At 43.3% G+C, this 21,547-nt stretch overlaps 1 protein-coding gene across 3 annotated transcripts in view; it reads right to left on the bottom strand.

Annotated features, from left to right (window-relative positions):
• The window catches only part of cep290 (centrosomal protein 290), a 192,500-nt gene that overhangs the window by 38,156 nt on the left and 132,797 nt on the right, over positions 1-21,547 (bottom strand). For all 3 annotated transcript variants that reach the window (XM_084335330.1, XM_084335329.1, XM_084335331.1), the window contains exons 36-43: positions 17,097-17,310; positions 15,987-16,124; positions 13,853-14,065; positions 9,504-9,626; positions 9,260-9,402; positions 5,644-5,799; positions 3,057-3,180; positions 575-709 (exon numbers count right to left, since the gene is read on the bottom strand). In XM_084335330.1, coding sequence (XP_084191456.1) covers positions 575-709; positions 3,057-3,180; positions 5,644-5,799; positions 9,260-9,402; positions 9,504-9,626; positions 13,853-14,065; positions 15,987-16,124; positions 17,097-17,310 — 1,246 coding nt within the window. The remainder of the gene's footprint in view (positions 1-574; positions 710-3,056; positions 3,181-5,643; positions 5,800-9,259; positions 9,403-9,503; positions 9,627-13,852; positions 14,066-15,986; positions 16,125-17,096; positions 17,311-21,547) is intronic.

Raw genomic sequence — 21,547 nt, 5'->3', positions numbered from 1 at the left:
ACCTATCCCAATTTAGTTGTTATGCCAATTCCCTTCCTGGTCGTTGCGCGCATTGCCCCACTTTCGGCCTGGGGAGGGTGTAGAACTACCACATGCCTCCTCCGATACATGTGGAGTCGCCAGCCACTTATTTTCACCTGACAGCGAGGAGTTTCACTGGGGGAACGTAACACGTGCAGAGGTTCATGCTATTTCCCCCAGATCCCTTCCCTGCTGAACCGACCAGTAGGAGTCGCAGTTTACAACGACCAGGACACATACCCCACCGGCTTCCCACCCGCTAACACTCCCAATTGTGTTAGTAGGGATGACTGACCAAGCCGGAGGTACCGCTGACAGCTGGATTCGATCCCAGAGTATCTGCGGTGGTAGGTGAGTGCTTAGTCCACTGCGCTACCCAGCTGCCAAAGTTCGACACTATTTGATAAACAATGCCACTAACCCTTAGAGGCCAGAGATGTACCTCTCCTGCTGACTTGTTGTTCACTATTTGTTGTTCTTTTGATAAAAGCGTCAGCTGAATGACTAAATGTAAATGTAAAAGTCAAAATCATTATTGCATTGAACAGTGTACCTTTAGCCTGGGCAGGTCTTGGTTTGCCTGCTCCAGCTGGAAACGGACCTCCAGATTCTCGGAGGAAAGCTTCAGGTTTTCCCTTTCGAGCTCATGTTCTCTCTGCGATGGGGTCTCAGTGCCCCGTCCTGATGTCTGGAGGCAGGCAGAAGAAAAACAGATCTTTACATACAGCGTGCACACAAAATGAACATGAACCTCATTCAATACAGATATGAAGGGGAAAAGTTAGGTCACAAACACACTTGCCGTGTCTGAAAACCCTTGAAGTACGGCCTTTTCGGTACAGGAGGTTGAGTAGTCTTAACCTTATGTGTACCCTGTCAGTACCCTGTCAGTACCCTTACAATTCTGGGTTTCATTGAGTAAGCTTAGCATGGTTACTTTCTTTTTTTTAAACTTTATTTTTTAGCGTTTATCGCTTTTCTGGTCAAGCATGACCGACAGATACCGGGTGAAATGGGATATAGAGCAGGGGAAGACATTCTGGCAAAATGACGGCGGGTCCGGGAATCGAACTCGGAGTCCACCAGATCCGTGACGCATCACAGTTTTCCCCGACGCAGAAATAGCGCCGAGATATGCGGTGAGCTACTGGAGCCCCCCTAGCATGGTTACTTTCAGTAAGTGGATTTATACTTTACTCTCAAACATTACAATAAAAGGTGTGACTTCACTCAAATACTCCACAACCAAAACAATCACGGAAGCGGCCAATTTAAACCTTGGATTCGATTACGTAGATTAACTTTCGATTTTGTCTGTTTATCACAAATGATGCCCAACCCAGTTAGATGCTGCTGCACATTGCTACTGTTGACACTAATAACATGCAATGTGATTTATTTTCCCCCATGACATGGGGCAGGACAACAACAGAACTTCTCTAGGAGCTGATTTCTTGTTAACCTATGGGGTGAACCTGAACAGTAGGTTCTAAAGAGCATAGAGTGCAGGTAGCAGGGTCCTCTGTCTGAGGACTAAATGTAGCTACTGAGGACTTTTCAGACACGGCGGGGAGGCAAAAAACTAGAGACACTATCAAGCCGATCACTGCTGATGCCATGAGGTGTGTCCTGCTAAGCGCTACTGGTGGCACACCATCACAACACTACCATCTCCACTAGATGATCACCTCGAGTACCTTTACATATCTAGGGGATTTAGTTTTCCCTTTGCGTATCGAATCGAGTTGACTCCAAACGCTTTCCCCCGCGGCATCGAGCTCGCTCTCTGTGACCTCGTCCGTGTCGATTTCCCTGATAACAAAGCTCTCCGAGTCTTCACTGAGGACGGCACTGGGGTCCGCGTCTGGCTCCGTTATGGACTCCTCTGGTCTATTTCCACCCGGTGGTGCCTCCGCCTCGCTCTTCGGTGGTTCGAGCTCGACCTTCTCCTCGGCTGCACCACCGCCGCCGCCCGCCGGTGCCTTGTCCGTATCTCCGCACCCCTCTGCGTTATTCACCCCCCTCTCGCCGCCCGTCACTTCGACCCACCCGTGAGACGATTTCTCAGATTCAGGTCTCTCTGGCGCCTCGTCTTCCTCGGGGCTTGGGGGTTTAGGGAACGCACTGCTCTGGATATCTTGTGGTAAACTTTCCTCTTTAGTTTCCTGCTCAGCGGCCTGTCCCGTTCTCTCCTGTTCACCTCCTGCATCGTCCTCCGCTTCTTCTCCCTGACCTCCTTTCGAGCCTCCGGCATCGGTATCACCTCCTCCGATCTCGTCCGTCTCGTCTTCGCTCTCTGCTTCTCGACAGGCGGTTTGAGTGTCTTTATCCTCTCCGCTCTGCTTCAGCTCCCTCTTCGGGCCGGAGGGGGCTTCCACGACCCCGGCGAGGCGGTCGGCGACGGGATAGAATGCCGCTTTCTCGCCATGCGGCCCGTTGCAGTCGTCGCTGACGTCGAACGTAAGAGAGTGAATGCCTTTCAGAGACGCGGAGGACAAGCTTTTACCCTTTGTACGCAGCGGATGAAATTAATGCCAATGAAGGAAGAAATGCATAGAAAAAAAGGGCAGAAAAAAAGCGTAAGCATAAACAGAAAGATGAAAGGAAATATATATATTTTGAACCCTCAAGAAGGAGTATAAATGTATTTGCTGGGTGGGGTACTGTGGTTATGTCCCAAACTACAGTAACTAGTTCAATCATTCTGGACTGAATCAGATTCGACAACAAAAATGTTGCTGTGCAGATGCTTAGGTCTGGTTCCATGTCTGGTTTCGACAAGCTACAAGATTCTACAAGTCTTGTGCAATCGGAAGATAATAGTGATTGGGTTGTTATTCTGCCAAAGGTAACTAGATCTATCTACGGTATCTAGCAAACAAACCTGACATGAAAGAATTTCCACAACATTTTCAAAAAGGTTTTGATCATGTATCATTTCCCACAACTTTCCCAGGTCTGGAAAACATTATTCTAAAATCACATGACGTTACCAGGTTTTTCGTGACTGTATGAACGTTGCTGTGAGCACTTACAGAGGGTCTAGAAGGAGGCTCCTTTGACATCTGGCTCTCGAGGAAGTGAAGCCTCTCCTCCAGGACACGGTTTCTCAGGTTCATGTCCTCCATGGCAGCATCTCGAGGTAAGGCCTGCTGTTGTCTGAACGTTTCATATACATTTACATTTAGTCATTTAGCTGAACACTTTTATTCATAGCAAGTTCTGTACAACAAGTCAGCAGGAAGGGTACAACTATGGCAGTTAAGGGTACAGTAAGTTAGATTGCTCGTCAAACAGTGTCGAACTTGAGTACAGTCTTGAGTGTATATTAGCATAATAGGTAATAATAAACATTTACTGTAGCATTTAGCATTTTAGTTTTGTATATTGTATATCTTGTATAGTGTTTGGTCTTTATTGTTTTACGATTCCAGGAGTCATACAGAATCAAGCATTTCACTGTAATGTACATTATACCTTATATGTGACAAATGAAACAAAACTTGAACCTTGAATATAGGCAAGGTAGATTCCTTAGTAGCAGAGTGCATACTAGTTTCTTGATATCAGTGAATGATAATGCAATTATTATCTAGTGTAGATATTTAGAGGGGGGGCGCAGAGGCATGACAGGGGGGGCCTTGAGATTTATATAATTTTTTTCTTTTCTTTTTGGATTACAGAAAATTATCACTAAAGTGCTATCTGTTGCAGCTGCACTGTTCTCCATGAAAATACAATTTCTCAAAATCTGAAAATCATTATTTAATAAAACACAGAAAAGGATCACCAAGTTACTCTGGATAAAAAAAAAACTTTACAGACAACATTGAGACAAAGCTTCCTGACACATCTCCATCCAAACTCTTGGAAGAACTCTTTGAAATCTCATCTGATTTAATCCTATTTAGTTGACCTTGTACTTACTGTCATGTGATTTTTTTCTGCAAACATCTAAATAAAGTATTCTATTCAATTCAATTCAAGGCAAAGATAAATACCTACCTGACCTGGCAAACAAGATCACTGCATTCAGTGGAAAGCTGGAGATGTGGGGCAGGCGCCTTGATGAACAACAGACTGATGCCTTTGAGAACCTGACTGAGTTTGCTGAAAGCAGTGTTTCTCAAGTCACCACAGTGATCCCCTGTCTCAGGCAGCACATCTCTTCCCTGAGAGGATTTCCCCCCTAACAACAGTGCTCAGTATGACTGGGTGGTGGATCCATTCAATGCAGCAGGTTGGTATTTTATGTTATTGACTGACTAATTATGACATTTGTGCTGTAGGCTACATACATTTTATTTATGTTGTACATTATATAATAATAATAATAATAATAATAATAATAATAATAATAATAATAATAATAATAATAATAATAATAATAATAATAATAATAATATGCTACTATCTAACTGGAATGGATTGTTGTAAAACTGAAACGTGTTGTGTTTAATTTGCAATTAATTACAAATAAAGTATCTCTCTATCTACAGCACCTGCTGATTTCAGCTCTGCTGAAGAGGAGCAACTCATCGAAATGACCTCTGACTCCACCCTGAGGCTGAGGTTTACAGCTCAGACACTGAGTGAATTCTGGCTTAGTGTGGAGAGGGAGCATCCACTCATAGGGCAGAGGGCTGTGGGCATCCTTCTTCCCTTCGCCACATCCTATCTCTGTGAGATTGGATTTTCAGCTGTTGCTTCACTGAAGACAAAGCACAGGTCTAAGCTCAACATTGAGCATGACTTGAGAGTGGCAGTATCAAGCCTGCAACCTCGTTTTGAAAAGATGTGCAGTGCAAAACAGGCTCATTGCAGCCACTAATGCTGTGATGACTCACATAATTTACTTACATTTTCTCTTTTTTCACACGTTTTTCACAAAGTTTTCTATCTATTTTTTTTTAAAGCAGTGTCCTTGAATTGTATTGCAATGTTACAAGATGTCTCTATTTTTGAAAAAGCAGTCTTGAGTGTCCATTGAATTGTATTGCAATGTTACAAGATGTCTCTATTTTTTTTTAAAGCACAGTCTTTGAGTGTGTATTGGACTGTATTGTTATGTTGTTGCACAATTGCACAGTTGTAAAGTGGTTGCACAATTTGAAAGGTCACGATATTGGTGTTATTTCAATAAATTTAAACATGGCCCATTTCATGACTATTTTGTTGGGGCGAGGGGGGGGGGGGCCAAAATATTTTTGGTCCGCCAAAGGGGGGCCTGACAGAAAATGTTTGAGAAGCACTGAGTTAAAGGAACATGCCAACATTTTGGGAAATGAGCTTACCGTCTTCTAAAAAGAGTAGAAAGCTATCTGGCTGCACGTTAGCCTAGCTTAGCACAATGAATGGAAGCGGACAGTGCCGGTTAGCCTAGGCATTGTCCAACTAACACCTCCTCCTGAAGGCTAACCGGCACTGTCCGCTTCCATTCATTGTGCTAAGCTAGGCTAACGTTCAGCCAGATAGCTTTCTACTGAACGCACAGAGAGGAAACTGGTATCTATCTCTCTCTGGAGAAGACAGTAAGCTAATTTCCCAAAATGTTGGAGTGTTCCTTTAATTAAGGATACCATCAGTTAAGCTTATCTAAAGTTGGCTATTGTCGAGACATACTTTATCGTGACGATCTGCAACTCCAGCTCCGAATTCCTTTTCCTCAGCTCCTCCATCTCCTTCTCAGTCTCAGCTGTCCGCACTCCCACCACCTGGTCCGCGGTCACGCCGCGGCCTTTCAGCTTCTTCTGCAATGTCACCTTCTCTTGCTCCAGCCTGAAGATGAGCACAAGCGTGAGCCTGGACTCTGTGTGGAGTTTGCGTGTTCTCCCCCCGCGCTCGCAAGGGTTTCTGTGTGGAGTTTGCATGTTCTCCCCCCGCGCTCGCAAGGGTTTCTGTGTGTAGTTTGCATGTTCTCCCCCCACGCTCGCAAGGGTTTCCCCTCCAGAAAAACACGCAGAACAGATTGCTAACACTGTTGTGTCCCTGACGAAGACGGACAGGAGCACTTGGATTGGTCTCCCGGGCGTGGCCCCACGGCGCAGCCCATGTCTGCCCTTGGGTAAAATGGTAAATGGCTGCATTTATATAGCAGCTTTTATCCAAAGCGCTTTACAATTTGTTCCTTACATTTCACCCATTCACTCACACACCGATGGCGGAGGCGACCATGCAAGGTGCCAACCTGCTCATCAGGAGCAATTAGGGGTTAAGTGTCTTGCTCAAGGACACTTCGACACGGTGCCCGGGAGGAGCAGGAATCGAACCGGGAACCTCCGGATTACCAGACGACTGCTCTACCTCCCGACCCACTGTCGACCCTTGGGGGGTAGGACGATGGGATGGGTCAAGTGCAGAGGCTAAATTGAATCGGCGACCCAAAGATTGCATGTGTGTTCCTGTGTGTCGGCCAGTGCATGTGTGTGTCGCATGTGTGCAATGAATAAAGACGTCTTCAGACATGTACAGATATGTATAGATATAGTATCAGATATGTGAAAGGATTATGTGCAGGTATGTAGACAGATGTGGATAGATATAAATACGGTAAGAATAAATAGATATACTGTATATACGGTAGGGCTGTCCCCGACTAAGGATTTGGATGGTCGACTATGATTGGCCAAAATTTTCCATTAGTCGACAAAAAAAAAAGAAAAAAAAAAAAAGTAGAATATTAAATTATATATATATATATATATCCCTTGTGGCTTCCTAGTCATAAACTACTTTCTTGTGTGTGTGTGTGAGCACAGCGGTGTCTGTGTTTATTATTATTTCATGAAATTGGGAAAACATCTTCATTTTACATATATGTTCATTATGTCAAAGGCTTATGATTTGAAACACTCTAAAACAAAAGTTAGAGTGGTTAGAACCAACGGTGGACCTGGCGTCACTTTTCCTCTGCACCGCTCCCATGTTAAAAGGCATTTTTAATCTGCTCTCATTCGTTAAATTCTAGATAGAATTACCAAATGCAATGTATAATGCACAACGTCAGGGCTCAGTGTAATTTAAAAATGTGCTGTTACCGATGTAAAACACAAGGTGGCGCAATTCCTCTACAGCTCACTTTGCCAGCAACTAGTGAGAAGGGGGGCGGTGCTCATGCCGGCCAAAGTGACTGAAAGTGAAGCACCATAACATCCACTCCCTCTGGTCTATCGCGTGTCACACGCTGAAATACGAGCCCCCCCGGCCCGCGTCGCTTCTATGAGGAAGTGTAAATCACAGAAGAGCTCTGGTAGTCGACCGACCAGCGACCCGTGTTCAGAATTCTACCGGGAGATTGACTAATGCTCGCCCGCAGAATATTCTAGTAATAATAGGCGCTTACTAACGTTTAGCGTCTCCGCTATTTTTGACCGAATTAGTCAACCTTTCTTTTTTCTAATGGCAGATTCTTATTCAGAGGTATTTCGTCGAGTTTACATACGCTGTAATGTGGTATCAGAAATGTATAGAAATATGATAAATATGACTATTTATCCGTTTTTTTTTTCAATAAAAACGGACGTGGTATCAAACAAACACAAATTTAAGTGGTTACAATTCCGAAATATATGTAATTTGTTACAGATATATTGAGATTAGGCTATTACTGTTAATCATGGGGGAATTTTTTTTTTAAATGGTAAACAGTTAAAGTTACATGGCTTTGATCCAAGGCCCATTTTTGTCAAAATCCTTAGGAAGCCACAAGGGATATATATATATATATATATATATATATATATATATATATATATATATATATATATATATATATATATTTTTTTTTATCATTCCATTTGGGCTGTGGGGGGTGCTTAATGTCTGAAGGAGTCGACTGAAGGCTTCTTGTCCTCTGCAAAAGCATGCAATTGGTCCACTGATGGATACATCTTGATATTTGTCTAGTCTAGTGTGTTCATCAGATGGGTGAAATCCTCTTTCAGTGCCTCTGTGCCTGTTTTCGTAGCAGTTCGCTTCTGGTATGCATGCCATTAGCGTTAGCCACGCTTCTAGGCCTCTATTCTTTAGGAAAGAATGATAAAAAAATATATATATTGGTCTGGTACGAGGCTTTGTTTATAAGAAAGGTACCACGTTTGCCAGTGTCGAATTCTTCTGATTACAGATTGCATTAACGGGGATGACACAGTTGTACAGCCAGTATGAGAAGGTCGACTTCGGAGTAAATGGTAAATGACTGCTTTTTTATATAGCGCTTTTATCCAAAGCGCTTTACAATTTGTTACTTACATCTTACCCATTCACACACCAACGGCGGAGGCAACCATGCAAGGTGCCAACCTGCTCATCGGGAGCAATTAGGGGTTAAGTGTCTTGCTCAAGGACACATCGACAAGCTGCCCAGGAGTAGGAATCGAACCGGGAACCTCCGGATTGCCAGACGAAAAAGAAAATAAAGTAGAATATTAAATTATATATATATATATATTTTTGTATCATTCCATTTGGGCTGTGGGGGGTGCTTAATGTCTGAAGGAGTCGACTGAAGGCTTCTTGTCCTCTGCAAAAGCATGCAATTGGTCCACTGATGGATACATCTTGATATTTGTGTTCATTAGATGGGTGAAATCCTCTTTCAGTGCCTCTGTGCCTGTTTTCGTAGCAGTTAGCTTCTGGTATGCATGCCATTAGCGTTAGCCACGCTTCTAGGCCTCTTTTCTTTAGGAAAGAATGATAGAAAAATATATATATATTATAATTATTATATATTTTTTTATATATTCGACTAAGAGGTTGGCTGGTCGACAACGGCTCCTTTCGACTGATTAGTCGACTAATCGACTAATAGGGGTCAGCCCTAATATACGGTATATACAACATGATTGTACATGCTATCATACAGAGTTATATGGGTTATATGCAAGTGTATAAGTAGGTATATAGAAGGATTATATGCTTATATATAAAGACGTTCTTAGTTGACTAATAGCCATAGGACTCTGTTGACTAATCAATTAGTTGATTTCAAAACAAAAGAGTTTCCCACATGTAATCATGCATTTTTAGATATAGTGCTCACCAGAGATCTGTACATAATCTCTTCTGGAAATGACTTATTCAGCATGGGAAAAAATACATAAAAGCCGACAAAACCAACTGACGAATGGACTGAGAGGGACGTGATTGATTTACCCCATGTGCGTTGTGGGAGAGTGGGAGGGACACATGCTGTGAAGAGAGAGATAAGAGTAGGGCCATGACTCTTGGCACGACTGACCTGACATACAGATCCCTGTGAGTCTGGAGCTGTTTGGAAAGAGACTCCGTCTCTCTCTCCTTCTCCTTCAACGCGCTTCGCACCTTCTCCATCCTGGTCTGCCACTTCTTGCCCTCCTCCCAGCGCGCTGTCTCTTCCTTTGCCTATGAGCAACAATAACGAGACAGGAACACGTCATGTCAGCAGCCGTTACTTTGTGACGTAGTAAAATAAAAATAGGATTAAAAAAAAAATATATTTAAACCTTGTCTTTTACAGCTTTCCTCTCTGGCGTCTCAGACACGGTTCTCGTCTCCAGCTCAGACTCCAACCTGCGGATTTTCTTCTGAAGAATGTCAGCTGTGGGCGCCTTTACATCAAGGTGGCTCTACATAAGATAAGATAAGATAAGATTTTATAGAACCTCAGTTGCCTTTCGAGTTTAAATAAAGTTTTGAAATGAACAATACGTTACAAGGCAATAAAGAATTGTAAATCTGAACGTATACTATGAGTAAAAGAGTAAAAGTAAACAGTATACACAAGGTACCCTAACTGGCATGTCCGGCAGCGTGGCTATATGAGTAGAGCTCCGGACTCATGCCCCGATCAAGGCCATGGCTCCGAGGTCGTCGGCAGCTTGTTAACATAAACACTGATGAGCACTGGTGGAGGCAGGTTTGGTCAGAGCTACGGGGAGAGTTTGACATCGATAGAAACGGACGTTTAGTGTGTCAAAGACTAGACTGCTGTTGCCATGGTAGCGTGTCCCTTAGTAACGAGAAGAGGGGGCGGGCCCCGTTGCTAGGGAAAACACGTTATGAGCCATGAGTTTTCCAGGGTAAGTTAGATTGAGACACGACGCACAGGCGAGCAGACGCGTTGATCAGAGACTTTGAGATCCCTCCTCACCCTCGCTGGGTGGGGGAGGGGAATATGCCACATCATCGCTAGCTTCGGATGTTTTGGCCGACGACAAGGCCCAGAACCATTGGACTAATAGCATAAGAGACGGTGGAGAAGAATCAATTAAGACTCTTCAAGGACATTACATAGTTGGTTACATCTGGTACGAGGCTTTGTTTATAAGAAAGGTACCACGTTTGCCAGTGTCGAATTCTTCTGATTACGGATTGCATTAACGGGGATGACACAGTTGTACAGCCACTGCCAGTATGAGAAGGTCGACTTCGGAGTAAATGGTAAATGGCTGCTTTTTTATATAGCGCTTTTATCCAAAGCGCTTTACAATTTGTTACTTACATCTTACCCATTCACACACCAACGGCGGAGGCAACCATGCAAGGTGCCAACCTGCTCATCGGGAGCAATTAGGGGTTAAGTGTCTTGCTCAAGGACACATCGACAAGCTGCCCAGGAGTGGGAATCGAACCGGGAACCTCCGGATTGCCAGACGACTGCTCTACCTCCTGAGCCACTGTCGCCCCTTGAAGGTCGACTTCGGAGTAAGAGATAAACACAACGCAGAAACTTCACGAACACAGGTGACCAGGTGATACTGGCTGATACTGGCATGCTACCATGTCCTCCCTCCTCACTCTCCCCCCACCCCCTCCTCCCTCATCTTTTTCTGCCGAAGACTTTGCGATATTCTTTGAGGAAAAAGTGGAGAACATCCGCAGCTCCTTCTCCCAACCCCCACCCATTCCAAACACTGAATCGAGAACCTCATCCTTCACTCTGTCATCTTTCTCTCCCATTACAGAAGCCGAGACCCTGACACTGGTAACGTCGAACCGTCCGACTACATGCCAGCTGGACCAGCTACCATCCCCACTCCTCCAGACCATAGCACCGGACATCCTCCCATTCCTAACTGCAACCATCAACTCCTCACTCAACTCGGGGGTGGTCCCCACCTCCCTAAAACAAGCCAGAGTCACGCCCCTCATAAAAAAACCAACCCTGAACCCCACCGTCATAGGCAACTATCATCCTGTCTCTCTTCTCTCCTTCCTTTCTAAAACACTTGAACGTGCTGTATCCAACCAACTTACTGCTTATCTCTTACAGAATGACCTCCTAGACCCCAATCAGTCTGGCTTCCGGACTGGACACTCCACAGAAACGGCCCGCATTGCGGTCACAAAGGCACTTCACTTAGCAAAAGCGAAAGGCCTCTCCTCTGTCCTGATTCTCCTAGATCTATCTGCAGCCTTCGACACAGTCAACCATCAGATCCTCCTCGCGGCCCTCGTGGCTGGATCTGCACTGACATGGCTGACATCATACCTCAACGACCGCTCCTACCAAGTGTCATGGAGAGGGACTCTGTCGGCCACCCGCCCCCTGCGGACGGGTGTCCCCCAGGGCTCGGTCCTAGGACCCCTTCTCTTCTCCCTCTACACTAAATCACTGGGTAACATTATCACGTCTCATGGCTTCTCATATCATTGTTATGCCGATTAGAGCTGCCGCGATTACCGCATTACCGCGGTTACATCACGCCCACCGCAAGAGTAGGCTGAATATCGCATCACCGCTGTTTTTTTATAATAATAATAAAGTACCCTCCTCTCGTTGGGCTTGCGGCTCTGCAGATATACCCTACTCCTATCGAGGTTCCAAGCGACCCTATTGGGTACCAGAAAAGTCACGTGAAACATTGCAGACCACTGATTGGTCAGAAGAGAGACGCGTCACACGTTGGATCAGAGCTCATCACAACACGGCTAATAACGTTAGCTTTAGCTCCCCGCCGGAGTGGACTACCATCCCTCCTCAGGAGTACTAAACGAGACATAATGATTTTACTGTCTGCAACGAATGTTATAATAAAAGCCCTTCGTTCTATACACTTGTCTGATTGAAAACTTTATTAACAGACCGCAGAATGGGACAACTCAGCACGCTCTGAGCAAAGAAAGGAACTGAGATATGAATTGAGTATTTCTTGCCTTGCTATGGTCCGGTAAATACGCTGATGTTATTGAACGTGTAACTATATAACGTTAATGCCACAAAACGAATGCCTTTATTATAAAGTAGTAACTTTATAATAATAATAAGAAGAAAGGGTCGGGGGGGTAACCACCCCTGCCCGCGACACCGAGTGAACGGCGCACGACCAGAGGGGAAACTTCGAATCAGTGTTTCACTTTCAATAACGAATGCGTGCTTGTCGAATCCCAAACAATATTCATGCTGCAAAGTCATCCTCTAAAGATAGACATTTAGACTAGAGGCAGGCTATATGCTATAAAGAGTAGACTACTAAAAAAAAATGCATTCAAACTTTTTTTTTTTTGCGTGCAGTAATAACCGCGGCGGTAGGAAATATTTCGCAAATTTGTGCGGTAAGGAAAACATCAATACCGCGGCAGCTCTAATGCCGATGATACTCAACTCTTCCTCTCCTTCCCTCCCTCAGATATCCACGTCTCTGAGCGGATCTCGGCCTGTCTGTCCCACATCTCCACCTGGATGATGACCAACCACCTCAAACTGAACCTAAGCAAAACAGAATTGCTCCACCTGCCGGCCAAATCCTCCCCACTGACCGACCTCTCCATCACAGTCAAGAATGCAGCTGTGACCGCGTCCCCGACCGCCAAAAACCTTGGTGTTGTCCTCAACGACCAGTTGAACTTCTCTGCTCACATCGCAGCGACAACCAGAACCTGCAGATTCCTCCTGAGCAACGTCAGAAGGATCCGCCCCTTCCTGACAAAAGAAGCCACCCAACTCCTCGTCCAATCAACAGTCATCTCCCGCCTCGACTACTGCAACGCACTGCTAGCTGGCCTCCCGGCCACTGCCACCAAGCCTCTTCAACTCATTCAAAACGCAGCGGCCCGCCTGATCTCAAACCTACCGAAGTCGGCCCATGTCACCCCACTTCTTAGGGACCTGCACTGGCTCCCCATTGCTGCACATATCCGCTTCAAGGCCCTCGACCCAGCATACCGTGCAGCAAAGGGAACCGCTCCCGCCTACCTCCGGTCAATGGTCTCTAACTACACACACTCAAGACCCCTACGCTCTGCATCTTCTGGCCGCCTCAGACCTACTCCTATCCAAGCTCCCGGAGGGTCATCAAAGAGAAGCCGCCTATTCTCAGTCCTTGCCCCACAATGGTGGAATGAACTACCCACCCCAGTTAGGACAGCCGAATCCCGTCCAATCTTTCACCGTCGACTAAAGACTCACTTCTTCAACCATTATCTGAAATGATAATAAAAATAATAATAATAATAATCTAACCCTGACTAACCTTACTGTCATGCACTTGTCCTAATAAACTAACCAACACTGTAACACTTTGATAAACATTGTTACTCAGCTGATAGTTGTACCCTTCTTGCTGTCTTGTCGTACAGAACTTGTAAGTCGAAATCTTTCACAGTGGTGGTGAAGGAGGCAATTTCCACCCTACATTGTGGGGAGCGCTTTGTGTGTCTAGAAAAGCGCTATATAAATGTAATGAATTATTAATATTATTATTATTATACGTCATACGTCCGTGCAGGTTTTGGTGGTTAGTGGTCATACATTCCTAATAGTTGTTACATTAACCTCGACATCGGACTGAGGAACCTAACTAACACGTGGAGCGCATCCCTTGGTTTGGCACTCGAAGCCGAGGAGACTCGCCTGCAGGCCGTGGCTGAGCCTCTTGATTCGCTGCTGGAGCTCGTTGACCTCCTTGTCGCTCTCCTCCTTTTCTCCCTGCAGACGGGTCTGGGCTCTCAGGAGGTCACGGTTCAGGCCCTCTACTTCCTCTTTGAGTGAACTCTCCCGGCCTCTCGCTGCCTTGGCAGACTCTCTCGCGCCCTGCAGGTCCTCGTTAAGTTGTTGCACTCTTATCTTAAACGAAAAAAAAAGAAGAAAAAAAAAGACACAATGCCATGAGAATGCACAACGTTTATTTGGTCATTGTAAACTATCTATTGGGGACGACAGTGGCTCAGGAGATAGAGCGGCCGTTTGGTTATTAGAAGGTTCCTAGTTCGATTCCGGCTCCTCCCAGACAGCTTGTTGAAGTGTCCTTGAGCAAGACACTTAAGCCCCTAACTGCTCCCAACGAGAGCAGGTCGGCACCTTGCATGGCCGCCTCCGCTGTCGGTGTGTGAATGTCAAGTCAAGTCAAGAGTTTTATTTGTCACGGCATACAAGTATACAATGAAATGCGGGGGGTCTTGCCCGCAACGATTGTGCATAATACAATAATAATAATATAATAAGAATTCAATAGAACGACATGCTAGGTCCTGTGATAGTGCAATACACTGTTAGCTACGGATGAGGCACTGGGTCTTTATGTACACTGTTATATTATACAATCTCAAGTTATACTATACTCTTCTTAAAGTGACCTTTCCTTTTGTAAAGTGACCATAAGTGTGAGCGTGTGCAGCATGAGTGTGTGTGTGCTCATGTGTGCTTGTGTGTGGAGAGTTCAGTGTTCAAGGCTCTGATGGTGTGAGTGAATGGGTGAATGCGAGGCATAAGTTGTAAAGCACTTTAGATAAAAGCGCTACACAAATGCAGTCCATCTATACGACCACTAACGATACATAGAATAGAATGGAATATAATAGTATAAGTACTTTATTAACCCATTGACACCTAAATCCGCCTAGTAAAAAGGCCCTATAAAACTGCATTAAAACCCCCAGAATCTAAGCTGTTTTTTGAAAAATGTCAAATAATTGTCAACACCTACTTAAAAAATCATTTTCTCAGGCTCTGAAGTAGATATAAACATGTAATAAAAAACATTTGATAGCTTACAAGTGTGGCTTTTATTTACAGTTGATTGCTTTAAAATAGTATTCAACTAGAATAAAGTAAAAATCAATGAATAACAAAATATCTATAAAATGTAAATAAACGTATAATAAATGTTGAATAAAAACTATTCAGAACACATTTATCACCAGGTAACATGTGAGAAACAATAAGAAGTGACAGAGAGCCCTGGTGGAGAGATCAGGGGGCTCTCTGTCACTACTAGCTGGTGTGGCTAGTAGCTGGTGTGGCTAGCAGCTGGTGTGGCTAGCAGCTGGTGTGGCTAGCAGCTGGTGTAGCTAGTAGCTGGTGTGGCTAGCAGCTGGTGTGGCTAGTAGCTGGTGTGGCTAGCTGGTGTGGCTAGTAGCTGGTGTGGCTAGTAGCTGGTGTGGCTAGCTGGTGTGGCTAGTAGCTGGTGTGGCTAGTAGCTGGTGTGGCTAGTAGCTGGTGTAGCTAGTAGCTGGTGTGGCTAGCAGCTGGTGTGGCTAGCAGCTGGTGTGGCTAGCAGCTGGTGTGGCTAGTAGCTGGTGTGGCTAGCAGCTGGTGTGGCTAGCAGCTGGTGTGGCTAGCTGGTGTGGCTAGTAGCTGGTGTGGCTACTGTAGCAGCTGGTGTGCCTACAGTAGCTGGTGTGGCTAGCAGCTCAAAGTTCACTCATGCTCAACCAATAAGCGAGCATAAAACAAATTAAAAAAATCTATGACCATATATGGACCCCCCTCTCACTTACCCACGTGGGGTTTCAGCCAATGAAGGCGCATATCATTGGTTACTGGCCTTAAAAATTAGTCACGCTGAAAGACGCAATAATGTGTATTCAGCTGGGAACCACCTACGCACGAATGCGCATCCAGTTGTTAAAGGTATAAACACACCAATGTGTATCCTGATGTCAATTGGTCCAGAGGGAAATTCAGCACCACAGATCGCTCACAATAAACATTTAGGTAGTCAAAAATCTAATCAAATGGGAAACGTGTTCTCATATGGACGTCCTACCTTTAGGTCTTTGGTGTGCTTGTCCACCAGCGTCTGGATATTCAGACTCTCCTCTTTTTGAGCAGCGTTGGCGATGATCTGCTGCTCAGCGTGAGACGTCATCTCTGCCCTCAGCTCCAACAGAGCTTTACTGAGAGCCTGGGATAGAAGAGGCAGATAGGTGCTGCCCGTGAGAACTTTGGAGTGTGCGGTTAGAAACTGCCCCAGACAAAATGCATTCTTAGTTGACTAACGTTCATAGGGTTTTGCAGACCGAATAGATCGAATAGAACAAATCTGTAATATTCAATATTATTGTCCTTCTGCAAATCAATGCAAACATACAGAAGGACTTCTTTGAATCAATAAAAAAATAAAAAGACCGAAGCACATTTGTGAATATTATTGTAATGCCACAGATATGTAATGCTTATAATCTTCAATGAATTAATCACTCAGGATAAGAACATAAGAATGAATCACTCAGTGTGGTATTTTGTTAAAATAAGTGGTCTACAGTACATCTTCAAAATAATAGTTCTACACTCCGACAGACATCACTGATATAGAGTGGTTGGTCAGTAACATGGGTCCCCCAGTCCCTCCACTCTGCAGTAAACAGAAAATACATGTTCCAGTATCCCATTCCCACTTTATCCAATTAGGAGAGAGAACTCAACACTACAAAAATGGTCTGACAGAAATAAGAAATAAAAAATGTGTGCTTGAAACAAGTAAAATAATCTACCAGTGCAGTGAGCAAATCTGGCTTGGCAAGATTTCTTAAAATAAGTAAAAATATCTAGGGTTCTCTCTCGTGGTTGGATAAAGTGGGAAGGGATACCAGAAAATGTATTTTCTGTTTACTGCAGAGTGGAGGGACTGGGAGACCCATCTTACTGACCAAACACTCTATAAATGTAAAGCTACTTAACTTATTTTAACCAAGAAATACCACTTACAGCACCTTTAATATGTTATTGGACCAGTATGGGAAATGTATTTGTAGTGAGTGTGTTTAATACTGCAGTGGGCTGCTACAAATACATCTATGTATGGGAAACCAGTGTGTTAATGATGATCATCAAAGATGACAATGCAGCATCGATAGAAAAGAAAACCCTGGTCGACCTTGAGTTGTTTCTCCTTCTGGGAGAGTTGTGCCTTTAGTCGTTCCACCAGGTTCTTCATGGTGTTGCTGGGAGAGCGGACATTGGCCTCCTTCTGGGCCTCCAGCTCCGTACGAAGGTAAAGCAGCTCCTTCTCCATCTGTGACATCTGGATCCCCTGCTCCTCAGCCTCTCCGGACAGAGTCTTCACCTGGGCAGCACGGCGCTCTTCCAGCCTGGAATACCTCAGTTCCGTTAGACTCAAAAACTTTATTCTGAAGAAATTACTAAAAGATTTGCACTACAGTACATCCATCTCTCTCTCTCTGAACAGGTCCTGCATTATACCTAATTTTTGCATTTAGCATTTAAAAAAAATTATAATTAGGTTTGCATTTTTACTTCATTGTACTTTAGGTTGTACTTTAGTTTGTATATTGTACATTTGTATAGTCTTGGTACTTTATTCCTCTTTTGCCTTTACTTTTTAGCATTTCACTGTAATGTACATGTACTTTATACGTGACAAATAAAACAAAACTTGAACTTGAACTTGAAACTGGTACAAAATGGATAAATATGAAGCGTCACACAACAGTCCTGTTAATAATGATTGGGTTATTGACTTAAGGCCTCCTTCTCTTCCTGTGTGGTTGGTTGTGCATGGAGGACAGCCTGTGGGCTACCAATCTCCATCTAGTGGATATGAAAAATAATACAAGGAAGACAAGAGTCCCCCATTGCAGAGACATCTATAATGTCTAATTATATATATATTTTTTAAAGATTTCTTTTCGCTTTTCCTGGTCAGACATGACCGACAGATGCAGTGAGGGTGAAACGGGAGAGAGAGCAGGGGAAGACATTCGGCAAATAACGGCGGGTCCGGGAATCGAACTCGGGTCGGCCGATCCGCGACGCAGCGCGGTACATGGTGTGCTACTGGAGCGCCCCTAATTATATTTTTAAATACATAAAATCATAATGGAATTGTAATAAAAAAGAAATACTCCCACTAGGGTAACAACAAAAAAACATTCATTCAAAGGCAGCTGGATCATCCAGGCATGCTTTGAGGAGCTGAATTCTAAGTGAGGTTTCAGTTTGCTGAAGGTGATGACAGACTTTTTCTTTTGTTGAAGATATTTTTTCTTTAATCTAAATTACATTTGTGATTGACAATCTTTGTCGTGATATTCTTATGAGCATAAACATTTATGTCATCAACATTTGGTTGAAAACAAAATAGGCCACCACAAACATGAAATAAAATGTATTTGCCATGAAGGCAAAACATTTTGTATTATTTCAGTTAACAAACTTTGCCATCTTATTTGTCATGAAACATATATTTTTTCATAAATTGTATAGTACATTTTGCTCTGGTAATCCACTGGAAAGCCACCCCTCTGGTGGGATCAAGATAATATTTTTTTGGGGGATCAAAGTTATCCCAATCCTGTGTTGTCGGTTTGAACTACCCATTTTGAAGATTTTATCCAGATTAAAGCTTGGATTTGATTTCCTGATCTGATCGGATATCAAAGTGATCCTAATCCTGTTTTTGATCAGATAGGGATTAAAGGTTTTGAACTACTGGGACCAGGGGCCCTCATTCATCAACGTGGCGTAGAAAATGTTCTATTTCCACACGTAAGCACAGAATTTAGAATCAGTGCACGCACAGAAATATTGGGATTCATCAACCGTGCGTACACAGGTCCTATGCTCCTCCGTGTTGATAAATACCTCTTTGTTCTACCGTCAATGCTCGTGCATGATTATCCATATATGGTCATGAAAGTGATGAAACACCCCCCATGGGATGTGAAATAATGGACTGACCCGAGCGGAACTCTGAGAAACTTCACGGAGATTGTTCACTGCTGTCGAACCAAGAAGACACAACTCGTGTTATGGGATAAATAAAAGGCGGACTTGTAAACGGTGATGTCAGATATCAACGGCTCCCTAAGACCATTGCTGCAATTCTGCCTGGACAGCTCAAAATACTAATAAAGACCGTTCGTTGACCACTGTTTGGCGTTGGTTGTGTGTCATTATAACCGTGCTGTAATATGAATGCCTTTATTAGTTGTGTTCGATTGGCTATATGATTTTTAGAGGCATCTATTTTGTTGTCGGTATTACCGACAACAAAATAGATGCCTCTAAAGATCGGTAGCCTATATGAATTACATATAATAGCAGCCATAGCCTACATTATGCAACAGTAACTTGTGCATACCAGTGTATGCGACGGACCAGTGTATACCTTATATCATATCATATTCATAAAATAGTTTACTCTATCAGCATACCAGCATGTAATATGTTCTTTGTTAGAACTCAACTCGTTATTATTTTGCACATAGATTGCAGAAATACGGGAACGTTTTGATTTACATTAAAAGGCTTTGACATTGTAAAACTAAATACGTGGAATTCTGTAAGCATAATACAAGTCATATCACCCACACGATATGCTCTGTGTCCAGAGCATGTATGCTTTTCATTCATTTAAGACACATTATTGCAAGGGTTTTGTAATACACATACACCCTGGTGTCATTGCAATGCGTTTTTTATTCTTTCTTATACAGTAAAAAGGGGGAAGAACACTATATCGTGGGTGTTCATATGACTTGTATTCTGCTTACAGCTTCGAAATTCCACTTGTTTTGTTTAACGTAAAGCCTTTAAAATATAATCAAAACGTTCCCGTGTTTCTGCGGTCTGTGCGCAAAATAATAACGAGTTGAGCTACGCGGAGCGCAGTCAGTCAGTACACCCCGTATATTCCGATAACGCTATATAAACCATGCTGCATTCATTCTGAGAGAAAGATCTATTATTCCAAATGCTATTTATAGGGTTTTGACCATAATTACACTACTGTTGCTATTTTACAATGAACTATAATAAATTACGGTTCATACAGAACATGCCAGTGTTGAAACTAATGCACAGAAGCTCATTTCCTTGTTGTAATAATATATTCTACCACTGGGCGTCAGCTAAGTGTGCTCCGAGCTGTGCGTACACATAAGCACGAAGTCAAGTTCAAGTTGAAATTGATGAATCCCACTCTTTGCTTAGAAATGGTCGTACGCACAGGTTAAGCACATATCTGTGCGTAAGACACGTTGATGAATGAGGGCCCAGGTGATTAAACTGGGTACAAAATATACAAATTAGTACTACTGTGTGTAGTGCTAATCAGATGTATGTACAGAGTTGTAGTATAATATGTACAGTGATACAGGTATAAAGACAGTATGGTAGTAGTCATACTGTCCAGCAACATAACTAGTAAGAGTAAGATATGTACAGATGCCATAATATGAGCAGTTTTCTCTTGTGGTGGTCATAATTTTGTTCAGTCACAGTGTGGCGCCATATAATTTAGTGTAGTGATCACAGATATATTTGGTCTGTATGATGAAGTATGATGATCATCGTTTAATAAGTTAAATATCCCCTCTAGATGGATTTTAAACCCTTAAAGAATTCTTCTTTTCTCTATTGAATAACAATTTGTAGAAATATGTTTTTTCCACCAAATATTACTTTATTTGGTGGGTGGAAAATAAAGTTTGAATAATTACTGAGAATGGCTTAGCAGCATCTCTACACCTTTACCCTCATTGAGAATGCAAGGATATATGCAAATTGGTAACAAGCACATAAATTATTATATTATATATTAATTATATTAATTATATTATTGATATTTACCAGGAATTCAAAGTCGGCAGCTTATATTCTTCCAAGACGTGTCAATACCTACTCAGCTGTCTGTGTACGCTAACGATACAGCATACACAGATCCTCTCCCACCTCATGATTACATTAGATCCAAATGTATTGTCATTATACAGAAATACAGCAAGCAAAGTACAATACAGTAAAAATAAGTTGGTATCTAACGAGAGTGCAAGTGTAACAGTAAAGTGCAATAGCAATATACAGGTGATATATATATATATATATTAGTGCTGTTAATCGCATGATTGTCCATAGTTAACTCGTGATTAATCGCATTTTTTTAATTTATTTTGTATCTACCTTAACACTTTCAGAGCCCTTGCTGAACCTTGATTTACCCGTTGAATGCCCACCATCCACTTCAATGTTAGCTTTAAAAACGCCTAATCTATGTTTTAAATTATGGCTATGTGTCTAATCTGCCCGTTGCTTATCAATGACTCGTTTTCGGGTGGGCGGAGCTAGGCGATCATGGAGTAGACGTGTTTCACGTGAGCTCCCTTCTACCGTGCGAAATATACTTTTCTCCCCATTAGTCTTTATTTTATTTTTAATAGTTTTTTGTCTGCTTGTTGAGTCGTCGAGTTTCAACTACTGTCGTCGACTTTTTTCAACTTTCTGCGATGTCGGTGGTGGAGACCAGATCCATGAGCGCCCCAGCCAGCAAACTGCCACCGGGTTTGACCGCGCCGTCGCCCGGTATCG

The sequence above is a fragment of the Notolepis coatsorum genome (genome assembly GCF_963971535.1).
Source record: "Notolepis coatsorum genome assembly, chromosome: 18".
Classification (NCBI taxonomy): domain Eukaryota; kingdom Metazoa; phylum Chordata; class Actinopteri; order Aulopiformes; family Paralepididae; genus Notolepis; species Notolepis coatsorum.
The sequence above is the reverse complement of the archived record's forward strand: the minus strand, read 5'-3'. Positions and strand labels throughout refer to the sequence as shown.